At 40.8% G+C, this 20,355-nt stretch overlaps 2 protein-coding genes across 3 annotated transcripts in view; one reads left to right on the plus strand and one right to left on the minus strand.

Moving 5' to 3' along the window:
• Positions 1-9,987, minus strand: part of IQCK (IQ motif containing K) — a 49,262-nt gene extending 39,275 nt beyond the window's left edge. For both annotated transcript variants that reach the window (XM_057418972.1, XM_057418971.1), the window contains exons 1-4: positions 9,911-9,987; positions 8,468-8,523; positions 6,666-6,804; positions 4,775-4,872 (exon numbers count right to left, since the gene is read on the minus strand). In XM_057418972.1, coding sequence (XP_057274955.1) covers positions 4,775-4,872; positions 6,666-6,804; positions 8,468-8,523; positions 9,911-9,959 — 342 coding nt within the window. In that variant the 5' untranslated portion in view covers positions 9,960-9,987. The remainder of the gene's footprint in view (positions 1-4,774; positions 4,873-6,665; positions 6,805-8,467; positions 8,524-9,910) is intronic.
• A 910-nt stretch (positions 9,988-10,897) lies between these two features.
• On the plus strand, positions 10,898-19,078 carry KNOP1 (lysine rich nucleolar protein 1). The gene is made up of 4 exons (XM_057418984.1): positions 10,898-12,277; positions 15,796-15,864; positions 16,346-16,423; positions 18,726-19,078. The coding sequence occupies exons 1-4, from the start codon at positions 10,931-10,933 to the stop codon at positions 19,035-19,037; spliced, it is 1,806 nt and encodes a 601-aa protein (XP_057274967.1). The 5' UTR covers positions 10,898-10,930; the 3' UTR covers positions 19,038-19,078.
• The last annotated feature ends 1,277 nt before the right edge of the window (positions 19,079-20,355 follow it).

Raw genomic sequence — 20,355 nt, forward strand, 5'->3', positions numbered from 1 at the left:
CCTGATCTATCATACTTTTAAATATAATATATTCCATTACAGAGTCTGGTACAGCACTTTCCTTCTGTGATTGCAAGCTAGAAAGAAAAGTCAGAATTATGCTAATAAAAACATTTAAACATTGTTCAATTTTAATGCTGAAAAATGAATGCATTAGCCAGTTCTCATGAGAGAAAAGATTTAAGAAAATAGTCTTTCCCCCAGAGACATTTGACAGCAGATAGGATAAAGCACAGGAGAAGTTATGCTAGGGAAAAGAAAAATCAGCAAGGGAATACACTGGGCAAGCTAATAGGTTCCTTTCATCTCTAATTTAAAAACTAAGCTTTTGCAGGCTGTTCTCATATTTATGCCAGTTTGAAGTCTGCAAATGTAACTAGCAGCTGGTGGTTTTTCTAGGAGTTTGCTCTTCAGATTTCTCATATGCACTACGTAATGCAAGACAGCCTATTTTAAATTAACTGTTTAAGTTGCTATAGCTTCCAAATAAGTTACAGTTGTTCTATATAGCCTTCCAAATAAGATCTTGCAGCTTTCTTTCCGAAACAAATGGCTACTTTCAGCACAAACGTCTTCCTTTCCTGACTTTCCCATCTGATTCTATAATTCTTCCTTTCCAGACACAGGTGCGTCTTTTCTGATCTCTTCCTTGAATTCTTCTGTTTGTCCCATGATCTGATCTCCTATCCCACAATTTCAAACAACTCTCCAATGTAATTTTTATAATAGCATGATAGAATGGTTTGGGTTGGAAGGGACCTTAAAGATCATTCAGTTCCAACCCCCTGCCACAGGCAGGGACACTTTCCACTAGACCAGGTTGCTCCAAGCCCCATCTAACCTGGCCTTGAACATTGCCAAGGATGGGGCAGTCAGAGCTTCTCTGGGCAACCTGTGCCAGTGCCTCAGCACCCTCATAATAAAGAATTTCTTCTTACTGTTTAAGGTAATTCGACCCTCTTCCAGTTTGAAGCCATTACTCCTGATCCTGTAAACTAGTTACAGGAGTTTTAGGCCTGGAAGCTGCCATAAGATCTCCCAGAGCCTTCTCTTTTCCAGGCTGAACAACTCCAGCTCTCGCAGCCTGTCTCCAGAGCAGAGGTGCTCCGGCTCTCTGAGCATCTTTGTGGCTTCCTCTGGACTGGCTCCAACAGGACCATGCCCTTCTTATGTTGGGGGCCCCAGAGCAGGATGTGGTACTCCAGATAATACACCATGCAAAACTGCTAATTGTGTAGATAGGGAAGAGTGAATGGTTTAGGAAGCTGAGCTGCCCCTTGCACCACAGAGGTGTTTCATTTGGAAGGCTGCTGAAGGCTGCTGACAGTGGCTCTGGGACCTGACCCGGTGAAGGTTACCTCTGCTCTTAAAATCACCTGCAGAGGGCCTGGTCCTGATGCTCCATTACTTAGGCACAGGAAGAGGGGAAAATCAGTGGAACTTAGAACTAAAAAAATTACCCAGTGTAAAAATTAAAAAGTGTAGGTGCTGGGCTGGAAATAACAAACACTGAGTTCCGTGTTTGCTGGTTTTATTTGTTGCCTGTTCACGGCATGCAGAGGTATAGAAGACTGTTGAGGACACTCTAGATTTGAGTTGCAGCTGCATCACTGCTGCTTTTTGCCAAACAGCATTGCTTTATGCCAAACAGCATTGCTTTATGCTAAGACATAAGCTTGTACAGCTTGATCTCATCAAAACCGTTATAAAAGGACATAAATATGCATTAAGACACATACATCTGCCGAAGGTAGAGGCTGTCTGCACTTTCTCCCAAACCTTTGGAACCTGGATTCCTGCATTCACAAATTAGAAGTCCCAACAGCTTTTCTGAGCACGGGGACAGGAATGAACACCGAGCAGGGAGGAAGAACACACAGCATGGTAGCGCTCCTTGCCAGGTGGCAGCAGCAGGTGGGATGAGTCCTGCCCGTGACAGTTCCGTCTGTGCCTGGGCTCCCTGTCCCTGGGACCGGGCTGCCCTAATCTGCTCCCGGTGCTGGTAGCCGGACGGCCGCAGGGCGCACACCTAGAGAGTGGCTGTCGTTCTTTCATGGAACAAAATACTTTCCACATGCTTGTACTTGTGAGCTCTCCCTGCAGCGGTTGGGTAGGCACTAACAGCCTCTGGATTCGCCTGAAGGACAAACGCCCCGCGAGAGCCACGCCGCCCGCCCTGCACTGCCGCCTCAAGATGGCGCTCCGGCGGGCGGGGCGCGCGCATGGATTTCGCGCCTCCCGCCCCTCAGTCAGCTCCGTTCCCCCTCACAGCAGGGGAAGCTGTGGTGAGCCCCATCGAGCAGCAGCTCTGCGGACTGCACCGCAATGGCCCCTCTCTTCTCACAGCCTCATTCAGTGCTGACTGCAGTCGGTTCCATTATTCCTCCCTTTCTTCCAGTGCTCCTTCCACTCATCTTCCACCGGTTTATTCTGCACAGCTGCCCTTTACAGGCTTTAATGATGCATGTCTGGCCAAAATTCAAACCCAGTATTCTGTTCCCATCCTTCATGGCTGCAGTTAGCTGAATCACAATTAACCATGCTCCTCTCCTGCTCGCTCACGAGTTCAACGAATTTCTCTACTCTCTTCTCCTGGTTTTTGAAGCTATATTCTGGTGGTACCACAAGATCCTTTCTCCCTGTCACTAACTCTGGGTTTCTAAGAGCTCTTTACTTTTGACCCTAAATCTGTTCCAGTTATTGCACTAACCATTTAAATACAAATCATAGCATGTTTTTTAATCCAAATCCACATGGAACAAAACACTTCTTATGAAACAAAAGTGCAATTTGAAAAGATGTATTTAAGTCAGATCAGGAAACAGAATGTCCAAGTACCAGCACCTGGACAGTAATGGAAAAGAACATAAATATTCAGTTATAAGGCAAGCACAAAGAGCCATTGTTCAAAAGAAGGAAGAAATGATGTCACAATGGAAAATGATCATCTGACATAAGCTTGCTTTCCTAAACTAAAACTAAACAGCAGGACAACCCTTCATGTAATGACAAAAATCACTCTTTTAACAGATATGCTTACTTTTATGACATTTCCATACATGAAAAAGTAATTGGGTTTAATAGTTTACTATAAAGCAGCACAGACCCATAGAAAATTCATTTTGAGAACAGATACTTTCTAATCTATGTACTACGGAAGCTCTGCAAAATTGCTCAGATTTAAAATAGTCAAAGTAACCTAGATTTGTCCTGAGGTTGAAACTGAAGTATTTCTAAGAATTCCAGCATTTTTTTATTAAGTGCTGGTTTATTGCCTCCAGAAATATGGATCATCTATCAAGGACTGTACTTTAAGCCAGCTGTAAGACACGTCTTTTCCCTGTTAAAGGATATGTGCTTCCTTTAAAAAAAAAACCAAACCCTAATCAATATAGATTTCATTAAAAGTGTGATGAATAATATACATGTTTGAACTGTTCTTAGCTAGGTAATGTAAATGTGATGCCAGGAACGATGCACAGAGGTGTCATGCCATAACGACATGTAAATGAACCATTTTCCTATTTCACCTGTATTAATTACAGGTTATAAACACATATACACACATCTATCAATGAACCAGTTTATAGACACACAAACCTTGTGACGATCTAAGCAAAAACTGAAATAACTTACTGTTATTAAATGTACCAATCTGGATTTAAAATGCTGGTTTGGGGTGCCTGTTCAAGTGTGGTAAGCTTTATTTATGTTGGCTGCGTGAGGCATGTACAGATCAGCGGCAAACAGCACACATAATGTCTATTATCATATATACAGATCAGGACCTAAGATGATTAATAAACCATGAGTAACAAAGTCCTCCTCATTTCACTGTCATTTTAATCAATAACCTCAAGAGCACAGACTGTATTTCTCAGATATGTATTATGTAGAAAAAGGGAGAAATTTGCATTTGCATTTATATGAATTGCTTTTTTATATTATGAAGCTGCAAGTAAGAGGAGGCTCTGCCACAGGCATAAAAATATGGAGAGGTTTTACATTGGAAAGTGTGGATGAAAGGCAGAAAGTAGGAAAGAAGCAGAAAAATAATTGCTTCTATGGTTGAAGAAAATAGCAGGAATGATGGAAGACCCCAAAACTCCCAGTATCTAATCTATTGCTGGTGGTTTTCAAGTTAGGCTATGGTGATGCAATAAGCTTTATTTTGCACCAGTTCTAATGCTTTTTTAAGCATTCCCTATATACAGTGAGGAATGTCTCTCCAGGTATAATTATGCACACAAACACTGAAACCAAATGTATAAAAATAGACATAACAAAATTGTTTTTAAAATGTACAATTTTTATAAGCTCATTAATGCTGAATACCCTGGTTTCCAATTAAATGGAATTTACACTGAATGTTAAACAGCTAAAGAACAAAATACACCTTTGTTAGGATGCCAGACTGCAAAAATATTTTGAGTATTGAAGTAAAATTCAAATTCTTTACCTCATCCTCAATAGAGTGTATGAACCTGAAAGGAAGCCTCTTTCTTTAGAATACAACACTATTTAGGCTGATACAACTGGATATTTATGGGGGATTGTCTGGGAGTCAGATATCATCATAACAATCGAGTGCAATATGCAAACTATTCTAAATCACTGGAGAAAACAATATCCAAGACCAGATCCAAAACAACTCGTGCTATGTTATTTCATATTATTGTGATAGGTTTTCTTGCAATAAACAAATAAATACAGCCCGTGAAATAAAACTCTGTGATTTCCTGCCAGTGATTTGAACTGAAAACTGAGAACGAACCTCGAAACACTTCTCCTCCTGTGCTCGATGCAAGAGTTCCTCCATTCCGGGCAAGAGTACTGGAAATACATAATACTCTAAGTATTCTCGAGGAGGACCTGAGAAAACAGCACAGCCTTTACTTACAAGTAAGCACTCAGATTTCACAAAAAAGCAAACATTAGATATCATAAACTAAATATCAGTTATTTTATCAGTACCACCACAGCTTAAACTAAACAGATTAATTCAGTTCAGATACAGCCACAAATCTGTCTTCACTTCTCTTCAGCCAAGACAACATAAACTTGAGTAAATTTCATACTAAAGGTGTATCAACACTGCAAACTACGGTGTTCCTTAGAGATGTCAGACTTAGTTTTAAATGAGCAAGCTCAGACATCAGAAGCAGTTTAATTTACCCTGACAGAAAGAAAAGTAAATTGGCATGCCCTGAACTCAGTGCTGTTACAGCTAGACCACTTTTGGTATCTATCCTCATGCCCCTTACAATGCGCAGTAATAGAGCTGGTCATAAAACTGAATTTCTAGACAGAGGAAAAAAATCAAGGTTATGTTTCAGTGATGCTGTGATTTCTTTCATATAATACTTCCTACTTGCCAGATCCTTCAGAAATTTGAATGTGCCTCCATACACCCAGTTTTCCTAACTCGAGAGGGATGTCTCAGTTTGCATCTCTCATGTTTGACTGCGCTGCCCTTACTGCTTACCATACCTCACGTGCTCGCACATATTGGCAACATGGAGTTCCATGCAGAAGCAAGCAGTTCCAGTCTTTTATCACCAAAAACTAGCAGTGCTATGGCCTATGCTCCTCTACATATAGCCTAATAGCTACATTTGCTCAATTTAGAGACTCAAGCACCCTTTCCTTCTCAGCTTTGACCCACATCTCCATCATCCCTGACAAGACCTTTCACCATCATAAACTGGGTGAAGTGGAGGAGCCTTCTACCCCTTTTTGTGAAGGCACTGAACCCCTGGGCCAGAGTGAACAGGGAGCCTGACCCTGTAAGAAGGCATAAGAGCACTTCCTTCAGAAAAATGAACAAACCAAAACCTGTTAGGATCCTAGACAAGCAGGCATGGCTTATTGGCTAAAGGACTGTCCTTGATTTAAAGGCAGACTGCCTGCCATTCAGTAAGTATTCAGGTTTTGGTGGGGTCAGTAAAGATTAAGTCATAGAAGTGTTCTCTTCTGGCAATACAGCTGAAAATTTATTCTCTGCTTTATACCTTTAATTGGTTCATGTCCTGCCAAAAAATATTCATAACTGGAAGGACACTATATATGTATAATAGCCAAGGGTAACATTGCTTGTGATTAGCAACCTGAATTCCTAATGGGCACAAATGAATGGAAGAGAGGAAGAGCCAAACAGGAGGGCTAAAATGCATAATAAAAACACACTGCTACTTGGTAAATTTTATAAAGTATAGAAATAGATAAAAATGGAGGAAAAAAAACTTTATAGCTGTTTCCATTCTAATTTGTAAGCAGATGGGCAAAGATGATATTTTGAAAGCAGTTTTCAAACTCAATTGTCTGTTTAATCTATTGATCCTAGTTTTGCATTATTAAATTAGAGGAGAAAATGCTTGCCTTTCTCTGATTTAAGTGGTTAAATAAAATGTCACTTATTTGGAAGAGATGATAGAACCTATCTTAACAGCTAGACAATGCTACTGACTCATGATGCACCAGTTGAGCTTTCTTCCATTGATCAATTGACCAAGCTGGCTCCCTGTTTACAGACCAGGGCTCCGATCACGCAAATTCCACTTAAGGTGGTGTAGCTGTTAACACTTTAAATATAACACATGACAAACCCTTGCCAAATGCAAGAAAAATAATCACAGCAGGGTTCAAGATAATATACTCCTACTTACACGTTTTTGGATCAGGTTGTTCTGGAAGGGGATCTGCCTCGGGTGCGGAAAGCAACTGTTGGACAGAAGTATCAGCTGCAGGGGCTGAATAAAATTGTCCCATACATAATGGCTGTGCTATTCCTGCTTCCAAAGACACCTGTTCAAGATAAATGTAACCTATATAAATATCCCAATTAAGACTGTAAAAAAAAAAGAAATCCAATTCAACATGAAAAAGTATAAAGTCAGTCAAAAAACATAATTTCTAATTCAATATTAAATTGTTTCATTATTTTATGAGTACTTTCAAAGAAAGAATTAAGCTTTAAAAAATTCTGCACAGTTCCAGCACAATAAAAATATCCAAACCTAACAGAAGGTATATGAACGTTTCTAAGAGAATAAGGTGAGATATCACAATTTAAAAAATATGTTAGCCTTTGCAATTTGAAAATTAAAATTTTATGAATAAGTATTTTCCACCTAGAGGTTGATATGTTTGTTTCTGTATGGTTCAGGAGTCCTGATGCTTGCCTTATAAAGAAAATAAACTTTCCTTCTAAACAAAGCATAGACAAATTCAGAACAAATCCTTAGTTTCCCCACATAGAGACATTTATGGATATCATAAAAAAAGACAGCCCACAATTTTACAGATGTTTTTAGGAGCGCAGGAACTGTTACACTGAGCCTGCAAAATACTCTTAAGAGACACTGAGCTACACCTGTTATAGAAAGACAGGTACAGCCTTTTATCCCCAAGAATGCACCACATTAGAGTTTGCTATGAAAATATGTTATGAAAATTACGTCACCTGAATAGTTTCACTTTATATTCAACTGGATTCATTAGCTACTGCAAAGCAGGTGGTGGGATCAGGCCACTACACTTGTAATACAATGTATGTCAATAACTGCAGAGATTCCTTTTTAACACATGCAAGATACAAAAAAATCAGTGTAACAAGGTATATTATTTCATTTTGAATGCTCAAATATATCAATATATTATGCCCAGACTAATGCCCCAAGCAGAGTTCACTATTCAAATTTAATAACAGCCTGGAATGAAGCCCGTTTCATCTGGGGAAACAGGGTAAGTCTAAACAGACCCACTGTCAGACAATTTAAACCATGTCTTAAAATAGCTTTAAAATAACAAAGAATAGTAAGATAATACATCTACAGAAATGCCTAATTTAAATGAAAGCTAACTTTGTATGAGATGCCCAAAAGAATCTTGCTGCTCCTAGAACTTTTGGGGCCAAAGGTTTAAACTGGTTTGTCTTTTTTAAATTTTTATGTCTGCCAAACAAATCTTCCTAGACTGAATTTACCAAAATTAGACTCCAAACGACTTTGACCAGGTTTAATCCACTAATTTCAATGGCCACGTCTATGTGACCTATCATATATGTGACACTGGGCAGTAACTCTGTCGCTGTGCTTGCTCCCCTCTCCCGTGTATTGCAGTACTCGTTCTGCTCAAGCACCACCCAAAGGAGCTCCTGGCATGCTTCAGAGCCCTGCCTGTGAAGCAGACAGTTGCAGCTAAAAGACAGCGAGACATACAAACCAAACACAGCTGCCAATCTAATTTTAGTGTAACGCCACCCAAGTTGCTTTAAATAAAGTAATTATTTGGAATATTAGGTTTGTTGATTCATGAAAGTTGTTTGCAAAATATGGTTGGAGTTTGGGTTTTCTTTTTTTCATTTTATGAATGAGTGTACTCTGTGGGTATCTAATTTTTCCATTTAGTTATGCGAAATATTTCTAAAACCAGCCCTATACAGATTTTTTTACTGAACTATACTCACATATTCTTGTTTTGATTCAGGACCATCTGGAAATTGAGGCTGCTCTGCTTCATACTCTGGAAGTAAAAAGAAGTACAGTATTTATTCAGAAGACTTTAAAAACATAACTATTTTTCTCCTAAACAAACATCACTTTCTAAAGATACCTATTCCAGATTTAAACAGTAAAATTTAGTATACCACAAATGTTTAACATGAATTCTAATGTTTTAAAACAAGTGAGAACTTCAGAGCCTCTTGTCTGCGGTTTAAGTCAAGTCCCAGGTTCTCAGTGATAACAGAATCCTTTAACAGAAAGAGACCTTTAATTAAACTAACAATTTAGAATATTTTAATGTAAGTGAAATGCAGATGCTTGCATAGAATTAGCCATTGTTTTACCAGTGTATAATACTGCTTTTTTAATTTGCATTCCTCTATAAGCAATTAAATCCCTAGGACATTGCTAAGCATTGGTCTCCACCTTCAAAACAACCTACCAATCAATCAAAACACAAAAGGCGAAAGCAGTACATGACCCATATAGATTACTGAGTGAACCAGGGGAATAAAATTAAAAGATGAGGACAATGGAACTGATATGAAAAAAAATCTTAGAGATTCCACAATACAGAAAACTCCTACAGCCAAACCCGTTTGCCATTCTACCATTCTAATTGGATTTACTGGCATTGCCACTTCCACACATACTACGCATGGCTCAGATGAGTTATATTAGAATAAGAAAGTTTATCCCTGCATTTAAAATTGCCATTTTAACACAAAGTAACTACTTTTAAGGCATTATGAAGTGCTAACTGAAGAGAAGCCCACCACAAAGCCACGGTGCCGGTCTCTCAGCTTCCTGACCAGCCTCAGCACTCTGACTTTGGGAAAAGGCCAAGACTTTTGCTATTAGAATCAGGCTCGGGTAACAGAACTTGCCGTGAACAGCAGTAACATCGTCACCTCTCTACTTCCCCAAGGCAACAGTCTAACTCCGCTGCCAGGATAACCCACAAAGCTGCCTCCACGCAGGGCGCAGACTGCTGTGCGGTAAGCCACGGGCCACGACACTACTGCGGTAAGCTGGGTACATGTGGCCCTGTTGGCAGCGGGAACACGCGCAGAGGTATGTTTCTGTCAGAAGTTGGTGACGATAAGAAGACATAACGCTCGGGAGCGGCACCGCTTCGGGGCTTGCTCTCAGCGGTGCGAAGAGCGGGTTTTAGCAGGTACAGCCAGCCCCTCCGCCGGCTCCACAGCGCTGCTGAGACCGAGCGCCTCTCCGCCAAGAGCCGGGCAGGAGCCCCCTTGAACGCTGCAGCAGCGAGGAGCAGCTTGGAAGAGCCTCGAGTGACCGAGGCTGCGGGGCTGTGCCCGCGGGGTCAGGGCCGGGCCCACGCTCCCGGTGCCCGCAGCGGGCTCAGGGCCGGGCCGCCCCCGGCACGTCCCGGCTCCCACCTGCGCACACGCGCTCCCAGAGGCTCGGCTCTCGCCCGCCCTCCGCCATGCTGCGTTGTGTTGTGGTGTGTTGCCGCGGCAACAGCGCCACCGGTCCCCTCGGCGGGGCGGGCGTGCCCACGTTCCCCTTCCGGGTCGGCGGAGCTGCACGTGGCCGCGGCAGGTAAGCGGCGGCGGTAAATGGTGTGTGCCCATATGGGGGGGCCTCCGCGCTCCGTCCATCTAACGGGGGCCGGAGTGCAGCGGGAGCTGGGTGGGCCCAGCCGGGCGGGTCACCGCGGTGTGCTGTGGTACACTTGGGGTTTGAAGGATTGCGGCAGGGGTGTAAGAGGCACTTAAGGAGCCCTGTGGGTTAGTTATTGATTAAAGGATGGGAGCATCTAGGTTCCTCAGCAAAGGCAGGGCTGTCGCCGGGTGGGTACCACAGGCACAGAGGTCTGCTGTAACCTTTTCATAGGCACGAGTGTCCCAAAAACACAGAGCAAGGACAAGCAATCATAAACAGAAGCAAACTCAAGGTTATTACGAAGGTGCCTTGAAAGGATACTGTAATGCCAAGTGGGCAAGAAAGGGATGTGAAGTTCAGTGCTAAATAAGTGAAAAGTTGTACATGTGTGGAAAACCATCTTAACCCCACACACATATGTATACACACATATATACACACACACACATACATACATACACACACATATAGTAAGTATCCGCTTTGTCACTTAGGAAGGATGTTTTAGAGAGTAGCTAAACCTGTGAAAAGATCATGCTGGGCAGCTGGCAGAGAGACACATAAAAAGTTCTAAACAAACAAGGGCAGCAGTAAGGAAGATGAAAAACCACGCTGTGGCCACTCCAGTACACTGTTTTCAGTGCAGCACTTCTTGGTTCCTTCTATCACAGAAAGCAAACTGTGAAACTGGAAAAAGAGTGATGAGATACAGAATGGTTTCAGAGTAAAGGGAGACCAGATAGCCTGGGACTTGTTGAAGCTGTGCACTAACATCTCCATTTCATGTTTTTAGAATGATAAAAGAAGTTCATGAGGAACCTCTACAAAAAAAGAAAAAAGCTAAAAGGAGTAGGAGCCAAACTGTCACTAAAACTGAGAAAGATGTTCAAAATGTCATTAAAATTGAGGATGATGATGAGCTTGAGACAAAAACAAAGAGAAGGAAAAAGAAAAAATTAAAAGATGAGCATTTAGACCAATTAGAACTGAAAAATAAGAAGAAGAAAAAGAAAACTGGCTCTAGATTACTGAAAGAAGCACATTCAGAAAGCTTTGTGAATGTAGAAGGCCATCTGGATTCAGAACCTAAAGAAGAATCGGAGGAACAAATTAAAATTGTCAAAAAGAAGAAGAAAAAAGCCCAGTGTCATTCCTCCTTATCATTGGAGAATAATGAGAGTCGTGATGTGGAGCTTTCAAATCCCCATGCAGATGGTACTAATGAAAATGGATTTGCATTTAAAAAAAGCAGAAAGAAGACCTCTTTGAATTTGGAATTGGATGGTGAAGTAACCAAGAAAAAAAAGAAGAAAAGCATTTTTTCTTGTTCATTAGAGGACATCCAGGACAGTGAACATGAACAGGCTGAAAAAGTTCCTAAAACCCCACAGAAATGTATTTCACAAAAACCTTTTACAGATATTATCCATAATGATGGGGAGAAGAATTATGTGAGAAGAAAGAAGAGAAAGAAGAAAAAAGATAAGCCTGACTCCTTTTTACCACAAACAGATAATCAGGACAATACCAATGGAGTTTCTGATAGCCCCACTGCATTAAGTGACTCTGGAAAAAGGAAAAGAAATAATGCCCTGGAAATTACATGGACAAGTAGAGAGGAAGAGGACACAGCTGAGAACTCTGGAAGTAGCAGAGAGACCAAGAAGAAGAAGAGAAGAAAAGATGTTTCTTCCTTAACACATACAGATAATAAAGACTACAGTCACAGTGTTCCAGATGAGCATCTCCCAGCCCAGCAAAAAGTTGAGTCTGAGGAAGAAGAGCTTTCTGGGAAGAAAAGCAGGAAGAATATAAAGGATAATCGTGAAGTCATCAAGAAGAAAAAGAAGATTCAGAAAGAGGAGGATTCAAAAGTTTTGTTAAACAATGACAGTCCATCAAAAAACCAAAAAATAACACTACTCGAAAGCACTAAAAAGAACCAAGAGAGGGAAATGAAGCAAACAGAATGTGTCACAGGGGGCACTGTAGATGGGGTATTGTGCCACAGTAACCACATACGCCGTGATGGAAAAAGGAAAAAATGGAAAAAAGAATCACGCCAGGACTCTGCTGAAGAACCAGGTTCAAAAGCAAACACAGAAAAGATCAAAAGAGAAGACATGGGAAATGAGGCACTGGTAAGTTGTAAAGAAAAGGATGTCTTTGCTAAGGAATCCTGCTAAGGAGTTGAAAGCTTTTTAGGTAGGCACTTTGTGCCTGCAGGCTGCTAAGCCTGTTCAGACCATTGGGATACACTTAGGTCAGTAGGGGCCTTCTCTTGGGTTCAAGAAGCAGGATCAGCTGATCTGTTGATTTCAGCATGTAGTAGTTGTAAAACACTGCAAAATGGTTTTTAATGCTACACTACACTCTTGTAGTGATCGTGTTTCAGCTGTGAAAATGTAAATATTACAACTAAGAGCAAGTATTGGCCCAAAAAGAAAACTCGTATGTACAGACATAGTGTTGTTCTGTCCTTCCTTTAGTTGCTCTTGGCAAAGTGGCAGCACTCCTGTAAAATAGGATTTTAATACCATGTCATTTAACCTGAGCAGGTTGGTAACATTGGCAGCATGAGTGCATCTAACTGTGTTAGACTTTTTCTTAAGCTTTTGCTGCTGTTAATGCTGAAATTGCAGTGTTAGAAACAAGGGGGAAATTTAGCCAAAACCTGTCATCTAACTTGGACAAAACTTTAGAGAAAATCCTACAAATCCAAAGTGTAGATGAGGCCTAGAGCACTGATGTATGAATTCTGATAGAAAAATACTAGAGAACAACCTAAACACAAATTCTTAATAAAGTAAATCAATGCAAGACAATAAAACGATGCAAGAGCTGTAAATTATACCTGAAAGTAACTGGAATTATATCCAGACTGGCTGTTAAAGGAAATCCCATCCTAGAGTCTTGGAGTACTGCCATTTCTGAGGTGAAACAAACATGGAGAGGAACTGATGGAAGATTTGAAATACACAAATACAGAGGTTTTTTCTTTGATTCGCTCCCCAATTCCCCCCTCCCCCTCAAAAAAAAGGCTATTAAGATCTTGTTTTATTGCTTTAACTTTTTTTTAGCTCCTTTTTTAAAATCTGATTAGGTTCTTATTTTAAAGCTATTTAAGTGCCTAAAGTTAGTACCTACATGCCTAACCTCTGTTGTTATCATTGGGAATAAAGCTGTGAGATGCTTAGAAATTCAATAGGTACCTACCTGTATTTTTACTACTTAAACAAAAATGGCTAACTGCAAGTGACTAGGAGCTTGCTTTGATATTCAGAGGTAATGGGAAACTGCACTCCAGTTGTTTTTTATCAAGAATTCGGGGATTTGGCTTGTTTAAAAGTCAAGCTCTAGTAAATAAATCATCATTGAAGATTTCTGTAAACCAGGGACAGGGCAGGCTGCAGCACTGGCTGCCTCTCCAGCCAGCTTCATGGTGTGCTTCGTGTTGTTACGCACTCCTGTATGCAGTTTCTTCATGTTCTGTGGAAACCCAGCAGCTTTCTGGTATCTGGCTAATAATTCAATACAGATTTTATGTAAGCAGGTTCTTCAGTGTCCATGGAGACACAGGTAGAGGCTTTTCCACAAAGGTTTGTGTTGGGAGTGTGTATGCTTCTCAGTCACCAGGTGAGCAGATGTTTGGGGCTTTGTCCTTAGGTTTCTCTGTTTGACCATTCAAAGGACAAGATGGTTTTATTGCTGGCATATATTTTCTAATTAAATTGACACTGACTTTTTGAGACTGTTAGACATTATTTAGATTCTTGTAGCTGTTCACATTCTGTGGAGGCAAGATAAGCCTAATAACAAGTAAAATCTCATGATGAATTACAATGGAAAACACAGCAAATACCTTGCAAACAATTGAGGAGAAGGACGTAGGATGATGCATGTGTTGCTTCTCTTTCCCATATTCAGCTCTGACCTTTAATAATAAGAAGCACTTCAGGGAAATTGTCCTGAAGATTGAGAAGTCTGGGTAAATCAGTTCCAGAGAAATCTAGTTCCTGCCAGACCAAAAGACACTGTTGTAGTAAATGGCGGATAATGTCAGTCTTTCATTTAACTGTGCCATAGTCTTGACACGTTTTCTAGTCTACAGTGTCTCACACACTGCTGCATGCCTTGAAAAATCCTCTGTGGGGCTTGTGCTGCAAACAAATGAGTGAGTTTTTCAAGACAATGTAGAGTGATACCCACTTTATGTCAATGATCATGGTTTTTCCAATTGGAGACCGTTACTGTCACCTTGGGCAGAGTGATGACTTGGTTTACTTCTTTGAAATTACTTGCCTGCAGATAGCAGAATCCTACCACATGTGAACATGCTCCTCTTCCATGAAGCTGGGGGAAGACCACCATTCCTGCAGGGGTAATTTTTGCCACACAGCAACCCTCAGCAAGCCAGCAACAGGCTGTGAACTGGCAGGGATGAGGGTGCACCCTTCCTCCTTCCTCATCTTCCACTTGACCTTCCAGTTAGAAAAAAAAAAAGTAACATTGCAGCTGTTTGCAGAATCCTGTCACATCAGTTCTGCTTGTTTGAATAGATCTGAAAAGACAGTACCAGGCCATCTAGAAGTAAATTGGGGTTTTGATCTTTTCATCCAAAAGAACAAGCTCTCCTTACTGCAGACAGTGTTCTCGCATTTTTAATGGTGCATGTACTTGTGTGTGTGTGGAATCAGTACATAAATGGTGGCTTTGGAAAATGAACTAAATCATTCATGGCTTTAAATAAAACTATAAACCCTAAAAAAAGTAACAGCAGCTTTGGCTGACAGAAGTATGTGACAAATCTTTTCCTTGTCCTGGCGTTCCCTGGCTATTTCATGCTTGGATTATTATGTTAGCTGTATCAATAGATCTTCCCTTTGGCCACCTTTTCCAGGCTGGTCTAAAGCTTATGGCTCTAATTTACCCATCCTGGACCTCCTACTTACCCCATTACACCGGATGCCCCAAAATCTTACCCTTATTACCAATTTGGAAAGGAAAGGCTGATCTGTAAGTTCCAGTCAGTGGGAGCAGAACCTGCTGAAGGGCTGCACTTCAGAGTAGTATCAGTATTTACTTGGGGACTGACACTGATTTACCTCTTCTTGTCCTGCCCAGTCATACCTGCTGGAGCTGTTCTGTCTCCACATCAGCTCCCCATTCCTCACTCCCAAATGTGGAACTAAAGTGCTGTTTGCTGCCATTGTAGGAGACACTTTATGTATGTCTGCACCTCTTCCTGTGCTCTTTCCAGGTTTTTGAATTTATGTTAACTTTCACTCTTTCTGCCCCCTACTTGAAGTATAAACTTAAACTGTTATGAAGTGGTTTAATTTGAAATGACCCTGTCTGCAAACATTAGTGTATGTGCCAATGATGTGGGCAGGTCCATTTTAATGTGTGAATCCAAAGAAAACCCTTATGCTCTTTGTTTAAAAGGAAAAAAAAGGATCTCTTCCTTGGGGAGAAAGTCTCCCCATAGAAATACACAGCTTTAATTGGCATTTCCAGCTTAAATTTGACTATTTCTTGCCTCACATTAGTACTAATTTATTGCTCAGTGGTTTTACTACTTTTGTAGTCAGAGCTATGTAAATTCTAATTAACCAGAATGGATAAAAACATCCATACAAGGTTTTTTACCGTTTTACAGGAACATGTGGATGATGTAATTATTGTACAGGAAAAAAAAGGAAACTGTGATGAAGTTAACATAGACAAGGTATGCTTTGTCTTAATTGTGTAAGCTTTAAAGCAATACAGCATTTATTGTATGCATAGAATTTGTAACAAAAAACCTTTGTTGCTTGTCTATGCCAAGATTTCCCTAGATAGAGCTCTGCTTAAAGTGTGTTTTACCTTCCATGGGTTAAGTCCAAAATGTACAGCTCCAGTCAATGTCTAAGTAGCTTATTAAGTTAAATACAGGTTTCTTTGCGTCTCATTAACTTTGGCAGTTTCAGCGTAGCTGTTACCTGCAGTTAGAAGACTAAATATATCTGATACAGCAAAATGTTCATTTAAAATACCACTAGCAAAATCACAGTTCTGTTGTTGAGAGTGTAAATGGATCACATGCAACCTTTTAACTATCCTTGCAAAATTCTGAAGAGAACGAATTCTTTTATCTTTTCATTGTAAATAACATTAACTCATTTAACACACAGAAAATAGTGTCTTGTGCTGTTTTTTCTGCATGCTAGGTGAGGCGACAGGCTCTGCAAGAAGAAATCGATAGAGAATCTGGCAAAACTAAGGCTTTCAGTCCCAAAGTGAAACAGGTATGTATGAACTTAGATCATGATCTGACAGAAATACTGTGTCACAGAGCAAGTTCCTGAAAAAGGCACTGTACTCTTTGTACATGGCTCAGGTACAAGGCTTGCCACAACGTTCCTCCTTTTTGACTGTAAATTTAAGGGAATGCTCTAGAACAAGTTAGTACAATCCCAGGAGAGTCTGCAAGCTGACCAGTGAACTCCCAACAGCAGCTGGCATTGTACAGTGCTCTAATTCCCAGCATCAGCCCTCAAAAGCAACATTTAGTCTGGTTTCTCTGGAGAATGAGCCATGACAAAATGCTACAGAAGTGTTTTCTGCTGACTCTGAAATACAAATAATTCTAGACTATGGATATAGCAGTCACTGAATTGTCTCTGAATTGTTACGTGGAAGACATTAAGAAACAGGGGTAAACATAGAAAGGTAAAAGGGATGACGGCTGATAACACGTGTGATATTTACAGTCAGTCCTCTCCTAACTTTTACATCTTTCTTCTACCTCTTTGAAAGATAATTCTTTATTCTTTGCTTTTGCATCCTATTCAGCCTGCCTCCTGACACATTTACAGGAATGGGGTAGAAATTGTGGCAGGAGTGTAGCAGTGGTAAAAAGATTCAGAAAGAAAGCTTTGCTTGTAATTCAGTATTCTTAGTTGTTTGATAAGACTACCAGTAAGCCTAGAAAGTTGGAATATACCTCAATGAAACACCAGAAACAACTCCTGTAGGTTTTTACATAGTGGGAGGCAGACTGCAATAGCTCTGGAACTGCAACTATCTAATAGTCTTTGAAGTCATTGAGAAAAATGACATCCTTGGCAGGGGATCTCCGTTCTGTGGTGCTGATCTGTCTCTGTTTAGGAGTACACAGAAGAATAGGAAATTAATTCATCAGCTTCACAGAGTGAGCTGGAAATGCAGCAAAAGCAATGTGTAGTGCCTGCCAGTGCTTCACTTAAAAGAAATTACAGAGTTTGACAAGGCATAATTATTTCTGCATCTGTGCAGATGTCTCCCATGCCAAAGGGAGGACATGTATTTATGTGTATCTGCACATGCATCTGTCACAGAGCTGGGCTTATACAGTAATTTGTCTTTGAGCATAGTAAAAATACTGAAGTACTATGGATAGCTCTTTTAACAGCAGGTATTCTGGCCTCTCATAGTGAATGACACTCCAGCCTTGCATTTTTTTAGCTTAAAAAGCCTGCTACAGCTTGCCTGCAATATTGAGTAGCATGCTGTGTGTCATGTTGGCTGTCGAGTGGAGAATGACTGTTTCATGCAAGCTGGAACTGTTCAGTTGGAAGGATTTCAGGCTTCCATAAGACACGCCACTAAATTCACATTTTTCCTTTGATGTAGCCAGCTCAGTCCATTTAGTATCACCCCCAATTTTAAAGAAAAAATTAGGAGTAGCGGTTCTGCCAAAAACAGTTATAAATGACAGCAGAGCTCCTAGATATAACTCGGGAGTCAAATAAGATCCTTAGATAATGAAGCTTGTTCTTAGGTAAGCCAAAAGTTCATGAACTTTATAAATCATATGATGTGTCTTTGGTAATCCACAAATGGCTGAAGCCTGATTTTACTTGGACATTGGCTGTTCTCTCAGAAGGGACACAGCTGCAGACAAAACAGAAATCCTGAAGGAGTGAACTAGTTCAAAGAATACAGTGAGAGGCGAATACAAGGACCAGAGCAAGCTGCACGGGAGGGAGGCTTTCAGGGTACTATATTTAGTCCTGTCAGATAAGGATTCACCCTCAGTTTTTGCACCCTTGCGATATTAGTGGGATGAGACTGCAAATATTACTCAAAGCTTGAGAGCCAGATTGAACACTGTCTCCAAAATGTGCTAAAACATTGCTAAAACCCACAGATACCTAAACGAGGCAACAGGAAAATGAGAAGATAACTGCACAAAGTGACAGAGTGAAAGAGGATTAAGCTGTCGGTTGTCTTAGAATAAGAGAAATGATTGGACAATATCTGGCTCTTTGAGTATTATCCACAGTGCAGAAAAGCCAAGGTTCCTAAGACAGAGGGAAAGGAGATTCTCAAAGTGCATTAAACCTTGTCTCCAGGTTAAATGGGCTGAAATGCAAATGAGGATGCACTCATGCAGGGTTGTGTCATTTTTTTATCATGTCCTTCGAGAGATACTACTCATAAAATTACTGTTTCTGAGCCCTGTTGGGTTGTTGTAGTTGGTTCTGTTCTCAAGGTACACAGCCAGAAATTGTTGTCCTTAATCTTGGTATTATTTAATTTTAGCACTAACCTTGTTTTGCTTCACAGGATACAAAGTTTGGCCAGTGGAGTACAGCTGCTTTTCAAAGTTCTGAGCAACAAATGAAGTTTCTTAGACTGATGGGTGGCTTTAAAAAGGGCTCTGGTCCTATTCAAAATCTCTCAGCAACTACAAACAAACCAAACATGGCTCTGAACAGGGAAGCGGAGGAGAAGTTACAGCAGGCTCTGAAGATGGAATTTGATAAAGCGATGGACTTGAGGCAACATAGAGGAATTGGTCTTGGATTTCAACCTGCTGCCAACAAAAAAGTATACATAGACAAATATACATCCAGATCTAAAAAATTTGAAGATTAAAACTCCGAAGTAATAAAAGGAATAGAAATTCAACTGGCAAATTTCTTTTCACTTCCCACATCATTTTAACTTGAAAACAGATATATTTAAGAAATTTGATTTATGAGGCACTTGTACTACAAGTTGTCAACTGCATGAACTAGAGCTGAGTCCTCACTTCAGCTAAGCAGTAAGTTTTTGATACCTTTACAATATTTTTTACAAGGCAAGAGACAGTCTGCTTTGAAGACTGCAGCTACATGGGCAATGCCTGTAACTAGCTGAAACTTAGTCAATTTTTTTAAAATGCTGATTTTATAACCTTATTTTCAGCTACATCTGTGTGGTTTAAACTCAGCCACGCAGTCTCTCTCACTACCCCCCTTCCTCTCCCCCACCCCCCACGCCTGGAGGAGAAACAAAAGAATGTAACTCCCACGGGTTGAGATAAGAACAGTCCAGTAACTAAGGTATAACACAAACCACTGCTGCTACCACCAATAATAACAATGGTAAGGGAAATAACAAGGGAAGAGAATACAATCGCTCACCACCCGCCAACCAATACCCAGCCCAACCCCGGCAGTGATCTCCCCTTCCAGGTAACTGCCCCCCAGTTTATACAGTGGGCATGACGTGCTGTGGTATGGAATACCTCTTTGGTTATTTGGGTCAGGTGTCCTGTCTCTGCTTCCTCCTGGCTTCCCCTCCTCCCTGGCAGAGCATGAGACTCAGAAGGTCCCTGGTCAGAGTAAACATTGCTAAGCAGCAACTAAAAACATCGGTGTTATCAGTGCTGTTCCCAAGCTGAAAGTCAAAGACACAGCACTGCACCAGCTACTAAGAAGGAGAAAAATGACTCCTACTGCTGAACCCAGGACACTACCTCAGTGATTCAAAAGGATTTTGGTGTTCTGTAAAATCTTGACATTTTTACGCTCAGTGAGCGGTACGAAGCGATGGTGTTTTACTTTGAAGAAACACTACTGACATGCCTACAAATCTGATGATACATTTTGGGCAACTCCCGAGAAGAAGTGAAAATTATGGAGAGGCTCCAGCTTAAAGGGCTGCTATGAATCCATTCCTATACCTGGGATGAAGAAGATGCTGAACCACTTCCTGCAGGGTCTTTGAGGAAACATCTCCTTTATAGTGTCATTTAAAACCAGCACTACCTCAGGGCAAGTCTGTTTTTCACCAGTGATCTCAAAGTTCAGTGACTGGCTTCAGCCAGCACTTCCATGCTTCAGCTTTTGCTTTACTTAAACCCAGGCAGTGGAGGTCATTTTCTGTTCCAAGACAAATGCTGAATTCAGGCCCTCAGCTACTTGCCTAG

Source organism: Pezoporus wallicus, unplaced genomic scaffold (assembly GCF_028554395.1).
Source record: "Pezoporus wallicus isolate ANWC-B61680 ecotype Strahan unplaced genomic scaffold, APGP_CSIRO_Pwel_v1 contig_13942, whole genome shotgun sequence".
Taxonomy (NCBI): Eukaryota; Metazoa; Chordata; class Aves; order Psittaciformes; family Psittacidae; genus Pezoporus; species Pezoporus wallicus.